This window comes from Helicoverpa zea, chromosome 12 (assembly GCF_022581195.2).
Source record: "Helicoverpa zea isolate HzStark_Cry1AcR chromosome 12, ilHelZeax1.1, whole genome shotgun sequence".
NCBI lineage: Eukaryota > Metazoa > Arthropoda > Insecta > Lepidoptera > Noctuidae > Helicoverpa > Helicoverpa zea.
The window spans coordinates 7239085-7254688 of NC_061463.1; the positions used below are offsets into that span (position 1 = coordinate 7239085).

Sequence of the window (15604 nt, forward strand, 5' to 3'; positions counted from 1 at the left end):
TGGACGTACACACAGAAGTACACACAGACGTAAAAAATAAAGTATAAATATTTGCATGCCAAGTTAGGCAGAATGTAGCTAGAACTTTTAACCATTGTAAAACCGGGTACCACCTATGTTTTAAGCAAATAAATGTTTCTTTCTTTCTTTCTTTCTTTCTTTCAGACTACATTTTGTAAGACGACTATACAGAAGTTACTACGTATATTCACGGGAGCAAGCAATGGTGTCTCGGGATAGACGGTTAATATTATTACGACAAACATACATATTTTGGTCATTTATTTATTTTTAAACATATAATTTACATTTTTAAATATAAAAATAAAAAACATTTAAATATGTAAAAAATAGGTTGCCACCGATATCGGGCACAGGGTCCAAGGTACCGGTGGTTAGGGTCCCAGAGACAGAAACCTCCTCACAATACGCGCCGTAGCAAGGAGTACTGCCTTCTGAATCAGTCCCTTGATCCAGCCGCCTAACGAGAGCCTCATGAGGTGTTGGTTACGACAAACATATTATTTAGCCGTCAAACCATTGCGCAATCTTCAATATTAACCCTTATAATAACATCAATAAAGCACAACGTAATTTTGCTCAATTATCTTGTGCAGTTTAGGGATCGCTTTACGCTTGTTAAAAATAATCTGTGGCAGTAGTGTTGTGACATCTCTGGATTGGCACAAAGGCTAGAGGGCCATGCCATTAAAAATTAAAAAAAAAAAAGACATCTCTGGATGATCTCCAAATTTTTTTTTAAACCTATGTTATTTTGTCTATGGTGATGTGATAACTGAAATGAAATGTCTTTAGATAACCTTAAATATTAAGATAATTTAAAAATGAAGCGAAATTAATTATTTTTATAAATGGATAATTTATTTAGTGTTATACTCTTGAATAGTTTTTTAAGTAAAACTCACAAGATGAAATATCTCTGACATGGCGTTTACGTTTAGAAAATACTATTATAAATATACAAAGTGTTTAGTGATAACTGTTGTGCTTGCTTTTTTTATTCATATTTTTATAGCATTAAGTTTTTTTCCTTCAATAAATGATAATTTATTGAAAAAGAATGGATATATTTCCAGTGTAAGACAGATAGTGAGTGAAGTCTCGGCTAGGAAGAATAACATTGGATTTAGTGATGATGAGGATTTAACTTTAAATAATAAGAATCAAAAACAGTCAACATATCTACGACTTGAAGAACTAGACTTTAAGCCTTCTTGTGAAATTAAAAGCAGAGAATCTATATCTGCTATTCATCGTGCTAAGACTCAAAATTGCAAACAGCAAATAGTAAATAAAACATGTCTTATTCAGAGTGGAAATTTTTATCCAGTAGAATTACCAAATGTTTGCCTTCGAGGCCAAACAACTTACGGCAAACATCTAGGATGTTACGCAGATGAGAAAAAACTGAGATTGCTGACAGGATTCTATGGGAATTATGCAAATACAAATTCACCAACTGCTTGTTTGGATATTTGCATCCAAGGTGGATTTCTGTATGCTGGAGTTCAGTATGCGTAGGTAACCTTATAGGATTTAATATTTTATGGTCACTGGGTCATCTTAGGAGCACACTACCTTATTCAGAACACTTATAGTTACCGGCACGGATATTGAGCTCTCGGCGGAAGAGTGGGGATCGCTTTGCGCACTGTACACATAAGGCAATAAACCAATAAATCGCTTCTAAGGTGAAGGTCAGGGCTCAATATCCCTGCCGATAACTATAATACAGCTTGATCTTAAATCACCTTATCGTATTTTAAATATAGAATCTGCATTTGGGGATTATACTTTTTTTAGAACAATAATTAAACTGCACTCTGCTGAAATTGAGCCTCAGTTAGAGAATATGTCTTGTCTGTACCTTATGGTTTTTAATTAATATCACAATGAGGACTTCAGTAACCTTCTGTATGTGGATAACTTAAAAATTTTTCCTCAGGTCAGAATGTTTTTGTGGAGAAAATCTACCTCAGACTGCGACGGCAGTGGCAGACCATTTATGTGACATGAAATGTCCAGGAAATTCCAGTCAACATTGTGGAGGTTACTTCACAATGAATATTTATGAAACTGGTTTATCAAGTAAGTAATACTTAAGAGGATTACAAGAAGTGTAATATTTAATGTGCAAAACATCAGACACCCTAATTTTTTATTAAATTCTGAGAGAAAAATGGTCCATGAGGTTAAAACACAAAACAAAAATCTGTAGAAATTTTTTGAAAAAGTTATATTATTTTAGTTACTTACATAAGTAATAAATATATTTTACATATTTTATTGCAGAATTTACCCCACAAGTACCTAAAACTTCAAGCTTAACTAAAGAACCTGTACAAATTGTGTTTCTACTGACACTGAATGGACGTGCTTTGAGACAAGTTCATAGATTAATTAACGCGTTGTACAGAAGCAATCACTACTTTTATATACACGTTGATAAGGTAAGTTAAAGACTGTCTAGTATTCCTATCCCTTAGTATTTTATACAAGATGTTAGCTATTATTTTTGTTAGCCATTCATACAATACCAATAGCAGCACCTTCTAGTGTTTGCTTTAGAAGTAGTGGATTTACCATAGACTATGATGATGATGTTGTGAGGCTGTGCCTGTCATAAAATAACCCACTTACCACCAAGCCAGTGAAACACGTACCGTGAGCCACTAGTACGCTTTATAGTACAGCCTACTAGTGGCTCACGGTACGTGTTTCGCTACATTAAGTCCAGAATCCAGAATAAAATCCACCATTTTGTTACAAAAAAATGTGATAAATGAAGAACCGCTTGACCAATTTTGTGCAAACTTCATCTAAACCTAAATAGTCCAAACAAAGCCTAAACATTTGGTTTGGATTGGTGAAACCATTCTTGAATTATAAAATTACAACGAATCATGGCATTAATGTTTATAAGATGTATAGATGTTAATCACAGATAATGTAGCCTTCTAATGGTGAAAGAATTTTTAAAATCCATCCAGTTGTTTTTGAGTTTATCCATTACAAACTCCTCCTCTTTATAATATCAGTATAGATAGATGTCGTTTATCTGCCTCGTTGGTCTAAGTCTCGCAAGCGCGGCTGCTGATCACAAGGTATCGGGTTCGATTCCAAATTTTATTAAAATCAGTTCAGTGGTTTAAATGTGAAAGCGTAACAGACAGACAGAGTTACTTTCGCATTTATAATATTAGTAGGTATAATAGCCTACAACATGTTGTTATTCTGATAATAATGTATAAGCCATTTTGCTGCCAGGTTTTAACAAAATCCAATAAGCCGTTTGTGCACAAACTTTCGCCTTTATAATAATATTGTGTATTTCTATTGCATATTTTATTTTGTTTCAGCGTCAGGATTATTTACACAGAAAATTGTCTGTGCTCGAGCAGCTTCCAAATATAAGATTGGCTACAAATAGATATTCCACTATTTGGGGAGGCGCTTCTTTGCTCAAAATGTTACTCGCAGCTATGAAAGATTTTATGGCACTTGGATGGAAATGGGATTTTGTAATAAATTTAAGTGAAAGTGATTTTCCTATCAAGTCATTAGAAGAATTAGAAAACTTTTTGTCTGTTAATAAGGGCCTTAACTTTGTGAAGTCACATGGACGAGAAGTACAGAGATTTATAAAGAAACAGGGCCTTGACAAAACATTCATTGAGTGTGATACGCATATGTGGCGTGTCGGTGAAAGGAAGCTACCCAGAGGTATTGTGATAGACGGTGGTAGCGATTGGATTGCGCTATCCCCACAGTTTGTTTCATATGTGGTTGGAAAACAAGACGAACTTTTAAGTGGTTTAGATGTAATATTTCAGCATACGCTGTTACCAGCAGAATCGTTTTTTCATACAGTATTAAGAAATTCCCATTTTTGTAACTCCTATGTTGATAATAATTTACATGTTACGAACTGGAAAAGAAAATTGGGATGTAAATGTCAGTATAAACACGTGGTTGATTGGTGCGGGTGCTCTCCTAACGACTTCCGAACAGAAGATTGGCCAAGAATCCAAAACACGCAAGACAGGCAGCTATTTTTTGCTCGCAAGTTTGAACCTGTAATCAATCAAGAAATATTAAACAGAGTTGAGCAATTTATTGGATTTAAAGATCATTATTTGATACCAAACTTAGAAGCATATTGGCAAAGTATATACAATATAGAAGATTTAACAGCTGGCTCTGACGATATAATTTTAACACATGCTGGAAGTATAATTCGACACAACGCAAAAATTCTGTTTGAAGAAGGTTGCATTATAGAACCTGATGAGATCATTGAAATTAATTCATATAATCATGCCGATATTTATAAAGGCAATTTAATTCTTCACAAAGCTTTTGTTAATGGTAACATAGAAATATTATTGGAAACTTGGTATAAACCTAAAAAACATATAGAACTAAATTTTGAAAATCCAATTGTAGATAATGTAAAACAATTTAAAGTAAGTTCTGATTATGATCAGAAGGAAATGACATTCAGGAACGTAGCAAATATTTTAGGGCCTCTGTCTGAGCCTATGCTGCTATACGAATTTTCAACTCAGATTGATAAAAAGAGTGACAATTTTACGTTAATTTGGTTAGACCCTACAGGGACCATTGGTGACGTTAATAACATACATGTGGATGAAAACAATCTTACAAATATAGTGAAACCAAATTTAAAGTCACCACTTTTACCCGGAGTTTGGAAAGTTGGCTTATTAGAAAATAATAAAATAATAGTAGCAACCAAGTTTCTTATATCACCTTTAGAATATTTTTCCGGTAAAGAATTGACGCATCAACAATCTAGTATTATTCACAGTGGATCTCAAAATTCTTACAAAAACTTTTCAAATATCAAACCAAAGAACTTTGTTCCTGAATACGAAGAAAGTATTTTATTACAAAAAATATCTCATTCAAATGTTCAAAGGATAAATCAAGATTTAAAAGAGTGGATTGATGGACTGACAGTTGAGTTTTATAATGTATTGGGTTCATGCATTATGCTAAATAAAGAAATCGATGATAAATTAGCGTGTGGACGCCAAAAATTTGAAAATTGTGTTTCAACACAGTGGAGTTCTTTGTCACCAGATCCTAAAGGTACTATTGGCAAAGTTAATAAGGTAACTGGCCGAATGGAAAGAGTATGACAAATAATTGTTTTATATAGCTTAGAATTGTTTGAAGTATACTCAAGAGCTATATATCCGAAGCAGTTAAACGAGCTAAGTGCGAGTCTAATTCGCCCATCGAGACTTCCGTTCTTACAAATTATTAATATACGTAATGAAATCGATATTATTGTTTTTTTCGGACCGTATAACTAAATTCGATTGTGTATGAACTTGACTGATACCTTTAAAATTGTGATAGTTACAATCTTAGTTTTATTTATTCCTGCAACTTATCTGTTATCTAGGTAGGTACCTACTGCCCTGTTTGGTCAATAATATTTCACTATTATAGCGTAGGTATTGTTCGTATATTAAATGCCCTGCATACGGTTGCGGGATTGGTTCTCTGCATGGTGCCATCGGTAGATCTGGGGCGCGATTCTACTACCTAATTTTACTTAAGCGACATACGATTCACATCCAACTGAGATCCAATCACGATTGAAGCGTATGTTTTCTTCTAAGGGTCGATCCAAAACTGAACATAACAAATTCAACCTTAACTCCACAGCGTAACGCACACATTACTTCGGAGATTTAAAAAAGGCGCGCATTCGTCGAAATTCGCGCGTCTGCGCGCGAACTACATAAATTGGTGCGCGCGCATTCTCGCGCCCACTAGCGAACGCGTCAATAGGCATGATGACAAATTTTTAAATTCCTTTGTATGATGTAGGTATACGTCTATTTTATATGAAAAAATATTAATTTTAAGGAAATGCGAAGTTTTTTTATCAAATAATTGCATTTTTCTCTGTCCACTTTGAATCCGGCGCGAAAACGCTTGTCAGTGTCATGTCGTCACTTGTGACGTCACGACTGAAATTACAAGACGTAAGTAAACAACGCTCGTGCAATAATTAAGTTTTTTGTTTTATTAAATATGAATTCGAAAGTGCATAGGTGTTGTGGGATCCCCCAGTGTAAGAACACATCTCAAAACAACTCCTGATAAGTTATTTGTGTACGTTCCTCACGATAAAAAAATACGAAACAAGTGGCTTAAACTTGCAAGGCGAGATTCAAAAGCAATATTGCCCAGGGTACAACTTTATTTTTGTGAAGATCACTTTGATGTAAGTTATTACATAGTTCTCTAGATTCTAGCATAGTTTATAATGTAAATAACTATTTCGAGGTTAGGTTTCATCTCTCATTGCTGTTATATTACGCATTTTATTCATATCATGTATTTATATGTATGTGTTTATTTGAGGAATTATTTATAACTAAAATTGTTTTTAATTAAACTAATATTCTAACATAGAAGTTTTTTAAATTAAACTAATACACTTAAATGGAAGTTTTTTTAATTAAACTATATAGTATACTTACATGGAAGTTTTAACATTTCTAAATTCAGCTGAACAAAAATCTTTATTTGATGCCAAAAACTCTCCCAGCATTATGATATCCATTCTAGGCAAATTAGCGCTGTTTGCCTTGATAAATCCGGGCTCCATAACTCGTGTTATAAACAATTAATTAAAAACAAAGATCGCAGTGGAAGTTCACAATAACGAAATGTGACGTTCGCGCGCTTTCGCGCGAGTTGTTTTGAGAGATGACGTCACGAGCTCTGATTGGTGTTCAAGATATCATGGCGGATTGCCTTATTTCGTAATTTTATTTTATAAAAATACATATTAATCACATTATTAATAAAGAAAACAATGCGCGTTTTATATTCCAAGCTTCAAGTTTAATTTAATAAATATATTATTTTAATGATTTTTGATTACTGTCATCATGCCTATTGGCAAGTGATTCAATAGCTCTGCTGTTGATGCCCATTACTACACGCTCGTGCGGCTTCGCTTTAGTTGTAAAAAATTTGACGCTTCGACTCTGCGCTAGTAAAAATCGATCCTTAATAAACGTTTTTTTTTCCGTTTCTGTGATTCAATAATGAATCATAATGTCTTCCCGTCAACTGACTTCTCTACTTTACCCTATTTTTTTTTCATAAGAACCTTCTCTTGACAATAACAAACACAACAAAAAAAGAATTAGCCAAATTGGTCCAGGCGTTGTTGAGTTATGCGCTTACCAACACATTTTGCGATTCATTTTTATATTATAGATTGTAGAGCAAACTACCGAGTACCGTACCTATACATCAAATGGCAGACCAATCGCAAACCAATCGAATGTCACTGGAATACGATTGGTCTTATATTAGTAGCAGGGGCCCGATTCTCCTAATTTTACTTAAGTGACATACGATTCACGTTCGACTGAGATCCGATCCCGACTCAATTACGATTGAAGCGAATGTGGCATTCCGCTATTTTTTCTTTGAAATAAACGTTATTATCATTTTCTGTCACTCAATAATGAATCATTTTGTCTGCAAATGATTTACGATTGCAATATGATTGTAGAGCAAACAACCGTATAGACCAAAATCACCAAAATAGCAGACCAATCGCAAACCAATCGAATGTCGTTGGAATACGATTGGTCTTATATTAGTAGCAGAATGCCCGATATGTCTAAAACTGCTATTGTGATCATTATTGCGCTTAGTGTCCGACCGAAACTGGTTTTCCGGCCGAAACCGAAACCGAATGTTCGGCCGTGGCTTCAGTTTCGGCCGAAACCGAAACCGAAACTCACATGGTCAAGTATAAAATTTCTTAAAATACTGAAATTTGGTGTTTTTTACCATTATTTTGCATTAATTAGGGCATGAAGTGGAAACACGGTATATTAATTCAGTTTGTTGTATTGTAATCATTTATTTAATACAATATTAAAAAATCTTAATAACATTTTTACCATTTACATTTCAACGATGCACTCGAGTCTGTTCGCTTCAATTTTGCTTCACTTTTGAAATCATTCAATTCTGAGACACGTTTTTGTACTTGCCTGTATTCCTGGTCATGAAATTTTGATAAATGCAACTTCAGTCCATGTGATGTTTGTTTTTTTTGCTTCGTAGTTTCCTAATGAATAGCACTTGTTACATATCTTGCAAACAGCTTTTGATGTATCACTGATACTTTTATCAAAGTACTGCCTAATCGGATTTTTTTCTCGTTGTGATATTTTACTCTGAAACAATTAAAAATAAAACCGTAACAATAACAATCGGACAATAGGTCATCGGAATGAAAAACAAATCTCGAATAAGATTACCTATAAAACGTAATTTATGAAATTAAACACTTCACATTTTTTATTTACTTACAATTTCTTTTTTACATGTGACTTCATTTGTTAATAACAACAAAACAGTTATTGACTCAATATTTAATTAACTATATAAATCATTCAAGTACAGAAACAAAACAAAAACTTACATGTTATCAGTTCCATCAAAACATAACCTCCAAATAATGTTTCCGTCGGACGCACACGCACTGACTAAGTTTTATTGCATTACTACGGAGCTATCCGAACGGCACACGATGATTCCCGAACAGAGCCGACGGCTTACGACACAGCTTTGCCGCGGAAAACGAAGTTGGGCGAATGTGCGTGACCTTGCGAGATAAGTTTCGGTTTCGGCAAAAGTTTCGGCCGATTTTGGCCGAAAACGAAACTGCAGCCGAAAGTTGATTTTTGGCCGAAACCGAAACCGAAACCGAAAGTTCGGTCGGACATTAATTGCGCTTCGATTTCTATTCGATTTTGACATTATTAACTTAGGAGAATCGGGCCCCAGAATGCCCGCTAAAGTTAAAACTGCTATTGCGATAAAAAAAAAATAACTTAGCTTACCCTACTGATACCTACTACAACTTTCAACGTGAGAACAATTTGCTGGTTTTCTTTTTGACCGTACGATAATTTTAGACATCGGTACAGCTTCTTGAAAATTACTTTTTCCCGTCTCCATCATCGAATATCAAGTTTTCACAAATTGTAGGCACGCCTCGAGCGTACAATTTTCAAGCTGCCATCCATTTCTTAGGGGCTGCCTCCACGAGCGAGAGAATCGCGGCGATATTATCGCCGTGCCACGTTTTTCTATACACTCTCTATGGAACCGTCCCCACATGGCGATATTATCGCCGCGATGCGACGAGTGGCAACGAGCGCGCAAAACGTCATTACATCGTCGCTAGCCCGCCGCGACTAACAACGCGACAGCCGCGCGCTCGCGGCGCCGAGCGACGAGCGCGCGGCGGGCGCGCTGTCAAACGCAGCGTCATTTCAGCATTGCCTCTCGCTTAACTTATTTCGCTCTCGTCTGGCACGTAACTGAATCCCTTCTTTGGCAATGTGACGTCAAGGAAACGCGGCGATACCGTTAAGAGTCGCCGCGATACTGTAACGACTCGCGACGATACGCGTCGGAATTATCGCTCGTTCGTGGAGATTATCCGACGATATAAGGGCGGACTCGTCGCGATTCTCTCGCTCGTGGAGGCAGCCCCTTAGGGTTTCCATCATCCGATCCTGACGTGATGACAATGGGACACACTAAGAGGATACTCTATCAAATAAAGAAAAAAAAAAACGGTCCTAAGGCCTCTGCCTCGAATTTTGCGGGCAGCGGGGCGGCAGCGGCGGCGGCGCGGGAGCGGGGCGGGCAATGCATACCTGTTCTCGAAACTAGCGGGCAGATCGCGCGGCGCTGTAGCAGTGTAGTGTTGTTTTCTGTTGTGTTTGCTGTTCCATATGGGTGTCCTCTCAAAGATGGCCGAAATAATTAGCTCTTGCACGTCCGAAGACATTTTGATACGTCACAAAAAAATGTATAACATTATGCCTACAATGCAGACGCCCAACGCGGGCGGTCACCGCTTGACTGGAGCGCACCGCTCGTTGCCCGCCGCCGCGCCGCTCCCGCGCCGCTGTATTCGAGGGCCGTTCCATTTGATTATACGCGTAAGATCCTGCCGCTCCCGCGCAAAATTCGAGGCAGAGGCCTCACGGTCGAGTAACAAAGATAAAAATAACAGTCAACTTGAGAATCTCCTTATTTTTTTAAGTCGGTTAAAAATATACCTAGCGATCTTATACTTGCTGCACATCGCATCTACAGACTACAACCTGAAGCACTGCTGGCCATCATTCTGACTGCAGCAGGTAGATAACTACATATCGGCTAATACTTTTGCCTTGATTGCTTAATTTCCTGGCTCCGTTTCCAAGGTTTAATTGGTTTCGCGGGAACGTGGAAGCCTGAGTTCAAGCAGTAAATCCCTTTAACCAAAAAAACTCAGATTTCACAAAACGCTGACGTTCAGTAGGTAGGTGGGTACCTACCAGTGGCCGTGACACCACCAAAATCGTAGGGCCCACGGATAATTTTTTAAGGACCCTTTACGCGCCATATCAGTCAGCTTTTGAATTTGAATGAATTCTGTACAATTTTCAATATAGTGTCATCATCATCCTCCGAGCCTTTTTCCTATGTTGGGGTCGGCTTCCAGTCTAACCGGATTCAGCTGAGTACCAGTGCTTTACAAGAAACGACTGCCTATCTGACCTCCTCAACCCAGTTACCCGGGCAACCCAATACCCCTTGGTTAGACTGGTTTCTGACTACCCGTAACGACTGTCAAAGATGTTCAATGACAGCCGGGACCTACAGTTTAAGTGCCATCCGAAACACAGTCATTGGTGTCTAAGATATACTTAGAAAAGTTGCATTGGTACTTGTCTGACCTGGAATCGAACCCGCGCCCTCATACTTGAGAGGTTGGTTCTTTACCCACTAGGCCACCACGAATTATCAAAATACCTAGAGTATATTGAAAAATGAAGGAGATAAGCGCGAACAAACCTAATAAAAATGTAAATATCCTCCTTCTCCTTTCTAGGAAGTCGGTTAAAAGTAATGATGTTATACAAAAATTGGATTGGTTCCAGAATAAAGAAAACAATACCTATGACAAAATAAATTAAGTTTTATTATCACTTTTATCAAACACGTGTACAATAATAATTATTAGGTAAGTAGGTATAAGATCGCATATAATTCTAATGTTTATATCCTCGTCCAAACGTAGGTACGTCAGTCGTTTTAAAAATAATAATATTATGAAGCAAGGAAGCAAGGTACTTATACTGTTTTTAATGTAAAGAACCTGGTCAGCATTTATCTCTTAGTATGTATTCTGGGCAAACTTTCGGTAAAATGTAGAAATAGGTATTATGTTTTCATTTGAATTATTTGCTGTGTAGCTATTTTAATTATTCCATTGAAGTCTTCGTGTAAATGAGACCGCCAAAATTTACATTTCCCCCACACAATAGCGGGAAAATTCGGAGAAGAGATTCCTTGGAATATTCGTGCTATACTTCGCCCTGTAAAAGTGCAGTCCTTGTAAATACATATAATAGACCGAACATCCGATATGATTCTTTCGACGTCTAGTGGTCTCTCTTCTAAACTCATGGATACTGGTAGATTTTCTCTTTCGAAATAATCTTGTATTGTATTTTTCAACTCATTTGAAGTTTTTAACAGGGCCTCATTAGATAAGTGGGTATTTTCTAACGAATAATTTCCCAACTTGTGGAAAGCTATGTTACATTCTTCTAACTGGTACAGCCGAGTCTTTTCTTGAGAAATCACAGAATTATGCAAATCATCCAAAATACTATCGAGTTCTACTGCACTTAGATCTCCTCTAGCTCTAATTCTGAAACCAAGAGTATTAAACTCTACTTTTAAATGAGACCTTTGCGACATTCCCGACTCAGTAATCCATTCTAAATTTTTTAGTTGGTATTTAGTTACGCCACTTTCCCAGCCAATAGCAGCTGCTATTTCAATTACATTAACTTCTAGGACACTATTACTCATAACTCCAGGGTCCTTTTTATTTTCTAGTAATAATGCCATTGCCAAAGGTCGGCATGTCTTTGCTGCTTCATGAATTTTTTTCGGACCTCCATAAGAAGAAATTTTACAATTGATATAAGCGTTACTTAAAAATTTTATATATTGTTTAGGATGTAGTTCAACATAACATAGTAGGGTAGCAATATTTTCGGAAGGCAAATCCAGTTCTTCCACTGTTTCATCGATAGGGATTCCAACTTCATGACCCTTACAATAGGATTGAGATGTATCACTGTTCAATTTAGGGCATTCACAAGGTATAAATAATTTTGAAAGTAATTTCCTTATAGTAGGTCTATCAATAGAGTTTGCATGAATGTGTTTCAAAAGCTCATTTTTGTCATTACTACTTTTACTTAAAATTATGTGGCAGTATGCAAGTTGTCCATCTCGACCAGCTCTCCCAACTTCTTGCACATAAGATTCAAAACTGCTGGGCATGTTGTAATGTATAATACATCTTATATCAGACTTGTTGATACCCATACCAAAAGCTACAGTTGCCACTATGATGCGTAGTGTTCCATCCATAAAATGTTTTTGTATTTTCTTCCTTTGTGCTGCAGACATGCCAGCATGATATGCTTCTGCAATATAAGACATTCGTTTCCTTTTGTTTTTCTTGCTTTCCATATTCACTTTTCCTATTTCTTGCAGGCATGATCTTAACACAGCTGCAACTCTTTCACATTCGTCTCTCCTATGGCAATATACTATTATAGCATTAAATTGCATAATTTGATCAGATAACAAATATGAGACCAGGGCTTTGTCTTTATCTTTTTCAATGGAAACTGATAAACAAAGGTTGTCTGGCAGAGCTGGGTTTCTGATAACACCACTTGCTCCATCAGGGACATTAATGTGGCTGATTATACTTTTTATAGTAGTCTGACTTGCAGTTGCAGTTAATCCAAGAATACATTTTACATTTAACTTCTCTCTCAAAACCCTGCAAATCATAAGATAGCTTGGCCTAAAATTGTGACTCCATTGTGATACACAATGTGCTTCATCAATACATGCAAAAGCAATTGGAGGAAGAGATTTAAATAGGCCTGACAATCCATTTGTTGAATCGCCTGCCACTAAAGCTTCAGGAGATATGAGAAGTATATTGAGTAAGCCATCTTTAAGACACTGTAGTACTTTTCCACGTTGTGTCTGCGATTGATTTGTGTGGTAACAACCTGCCTTAATGAATTCAGGAACATTTAACACTTGGTCCTCCATTAGTGAAACTAAAGGGGAAATTACTAATGTGATACATCTATAATGTTGGCTGTAAAGATAAGCAGGAAGCTGATAACATAAGGATTTTCCACCTCCTGTAGACAAAATAAGTAGTGTAGACTTTCCACACAAAATGCGTTTTATAGCGTTTTCTTGCCCAGGACGAAATGATTGATGGCCAAATTTCATTAGAGTTTCCTTCAAATCAATTGAACTATAATCATAATTATTGTATAAGGGCTTTATGCCACTGCCATTTTCATCTTCATCTGTTGATACAGCTAGCATTTTCATTACATAATCTGGAATTTGACTGGGTTCATACATGGACTGATGTAATTCATCGGTTATTGATTGACTACTGCAAGATGGATCAGAGGCATACTTTTGCATGTCTTCTAGGGTAGGTATTTCATTTTCATTGTAACTCTCTAGTGGCAAAAGTGTTTCGCCCTTATGGGCTCTACAATATCTAGCCATATGTCCAGTATCTCCACACTTGAAACATGCTATTTTACCAGACTCAGGAAACTCCATTCCACCGTGAAGGCTCTTTTTGGATTTCCATAGTGACTTTTTATATTTGCTATAGTTCATATTCTTCTTTCCCCGGGCAAACACTTTTTTTTCAATATTTATTTTTACAAAATTCTCATTTAATGTTCCAGCCTTAATTTTACTGTCCAAACTCTTGCTATTTTTGGAGTCTTCATTATTTTTAGTATTGTCAACAATGGCATCAACTTTGTTGAGTGCAGACATAATTTCTAAGTGACGAGGTTGAATATCCTTTTCTAAACCAAAAGGAATATATTCTTGAATATCTGGCATTTGCTGTTCACTATTATTGTCATTATTTTTATAGATTTGACCATGGTTATCAGCCTTTGTAGTATGATTAACCTGTATTGTATCAGAATGGCGAACCTGATCTTGCAAAGGTTGTTTTTTAGTTCTACAAATTTGTTTTATGCTTACATCACTAACAGAATCTAATTTCCTCTTTTTCAGAGCTGGTTTAAACTTATCATCGACAACACCTTCTTCTTCTGATTCACTGTTTTCTACATAATCAACATTTTTGTTATTCATACCCAAAATTTTGATATTTCCCAATCCAAACTTTTGAGGCTCATTTGAATATTGTTCTTTCTCTACAAGTACTTCAGCTACATCACCTGAAACTCTGCCAAGCCATGCATCATTTAACTGTCTTATTGCAGGTCTTACTGCACTATCAGGCTTATTTGTTAGATATGTGGGCATTGAAATATTTAAAATAGAAACAGGGCTGTCAGAAAACTTTAGTGAACTGTCAGAATGGGCAGCAACAGCAATTTCAAGTTTAGCATCGCTATCAGAACAAACAGGTTGCAGACTGCTGCCTGATATAAGTTTACTTGGAAATGTCTTGTTTTCACTTTTAGGCTGTGTTCTTGGCAATGTGATCTTTCTAGGGTTCCTAAGTGAGAATTTTCTATTTTGAAAAAGTTTCTTGGACAAATTTTCAGTAAATGGAGTATTACTATTTGTTAATGTTTGTAAAGGTTGAACTTTTGGTTGATTATCAATATTTGATAATAATTTCTCTAATTCTTGGCCACTAGGTAAGGCAGGAAGCTCCCGTTGAGGACTCACAGACTCACTGGCAGTGAATTCAAATTGCTGTGTAACATCAGGCGATACAATAGGCTCGTCATCAATATCACATATTGAAAGTGAATTTTCAAGAGCATTGCTTTTCAATTGAAAGTATTTTTTATAAGCATATTTGATTTTCGCCGGCGCTTCCTTAATGTCGAATTTTGTGGGCGTTCGACCATACTTCGACTTAAAGTCCTTTTCCCAACTTTTTACGATAAGCTTACATTTCAAATATGCTTTGTCCTTTTTAATTGTTTCTATGATATCCATATTTTTTATCAAATATTAATCGCTCACTATTCATGAAGGTACTACATACATTCGACAATGAAAGTAAGACGTATCCACAACCTTAGGAACGACAAAGATTTAATATTTTTGTAAAGAAATTAGGCAATTCAAAAGTCGAGCTTTGATGTGATTTTTCTGTTTGTGCATGTATTGTTCCAAGACCCGCAAGATTAAACGTTATCACGACTGACTTGATTATCACAATCACAACAACAAAGTTTTTTAACACTTAAACCATTTTAATAACACTGACTAGTGAGTGACTTCCCGATTCCCGCTTAAATCTGACATGACATTGAATGTCAAAAGGTCAAACAGTCAAAAATTTACCATAAAGAATGTTAGGGGCGGAGCAACATATGCAACATTCACAGATTTAGTGTTTTCAACCACAACGATTCAATCATTTTTGCGTGAA

The 15604-nt window shown here is 36.3% G+C and overlaps 2 protein-coding genes and 1 long non-coding RNA gene across 3 annotated transcripts; 1 reads left to right on the forward strand and 2 right to left on the reverse strand.

The window, feature by feature from the left end:
- Positions 1-790: 790 nt before the first annotated feature.
- On the forward strand, positions 791-5415 carry LOC124635377 (xylosyltransferase oxt). Its single transcript, XM_047171256.1, has 4 exons — positions 791-1538; positions 1967-2109; positions 2314-2471; positions 3381-5415. The coding sequence occupies exons 1-4, from the start codon at positions 946-948 to the stop codon at positions 5184-5186; spliced, it is 2700 nt and encodes an 899-aa protein (XP_047027212.1). The 5' UTR covers positions 791-945; the 3' UTR covers positions 5187-5415.
- A 2507-nt stretch (positions 5416-7922) lies between these two features.
- LOC124635129 lies at positions 7923-8869 on the reverse strand. Its single transcript, XR_006984972.1, has 2 exons — positions 8519-8869; positions 7923-8270 (listed from the first exon to the last, which is right to left on the reverse strand). It is a non-coding gene; the product is annotated as an uncharacterized LOC124635129 (long non-coding RNA).
- Positions 8870-11059: 2190 nt separating this feature from the next.
- Positions 11060-15509, reverse strand: LOC124634887 (ATP-dependent DNA helicase Q4). The gene has a single exon (XM_047170552.1). The coding sequence runs from the start codon at positions 15163-15165 to the stop codon at positions 11323-11325; it is 3843 nt and encodes a 1280-aa protein (XP_047026508.1). The 5' UTR covers positions 15166-15509; the 3' UTR covers positions 11060-11322.
- Between the last annotated feature and the right edge of the window lie 95 nt (positions 15510-15604).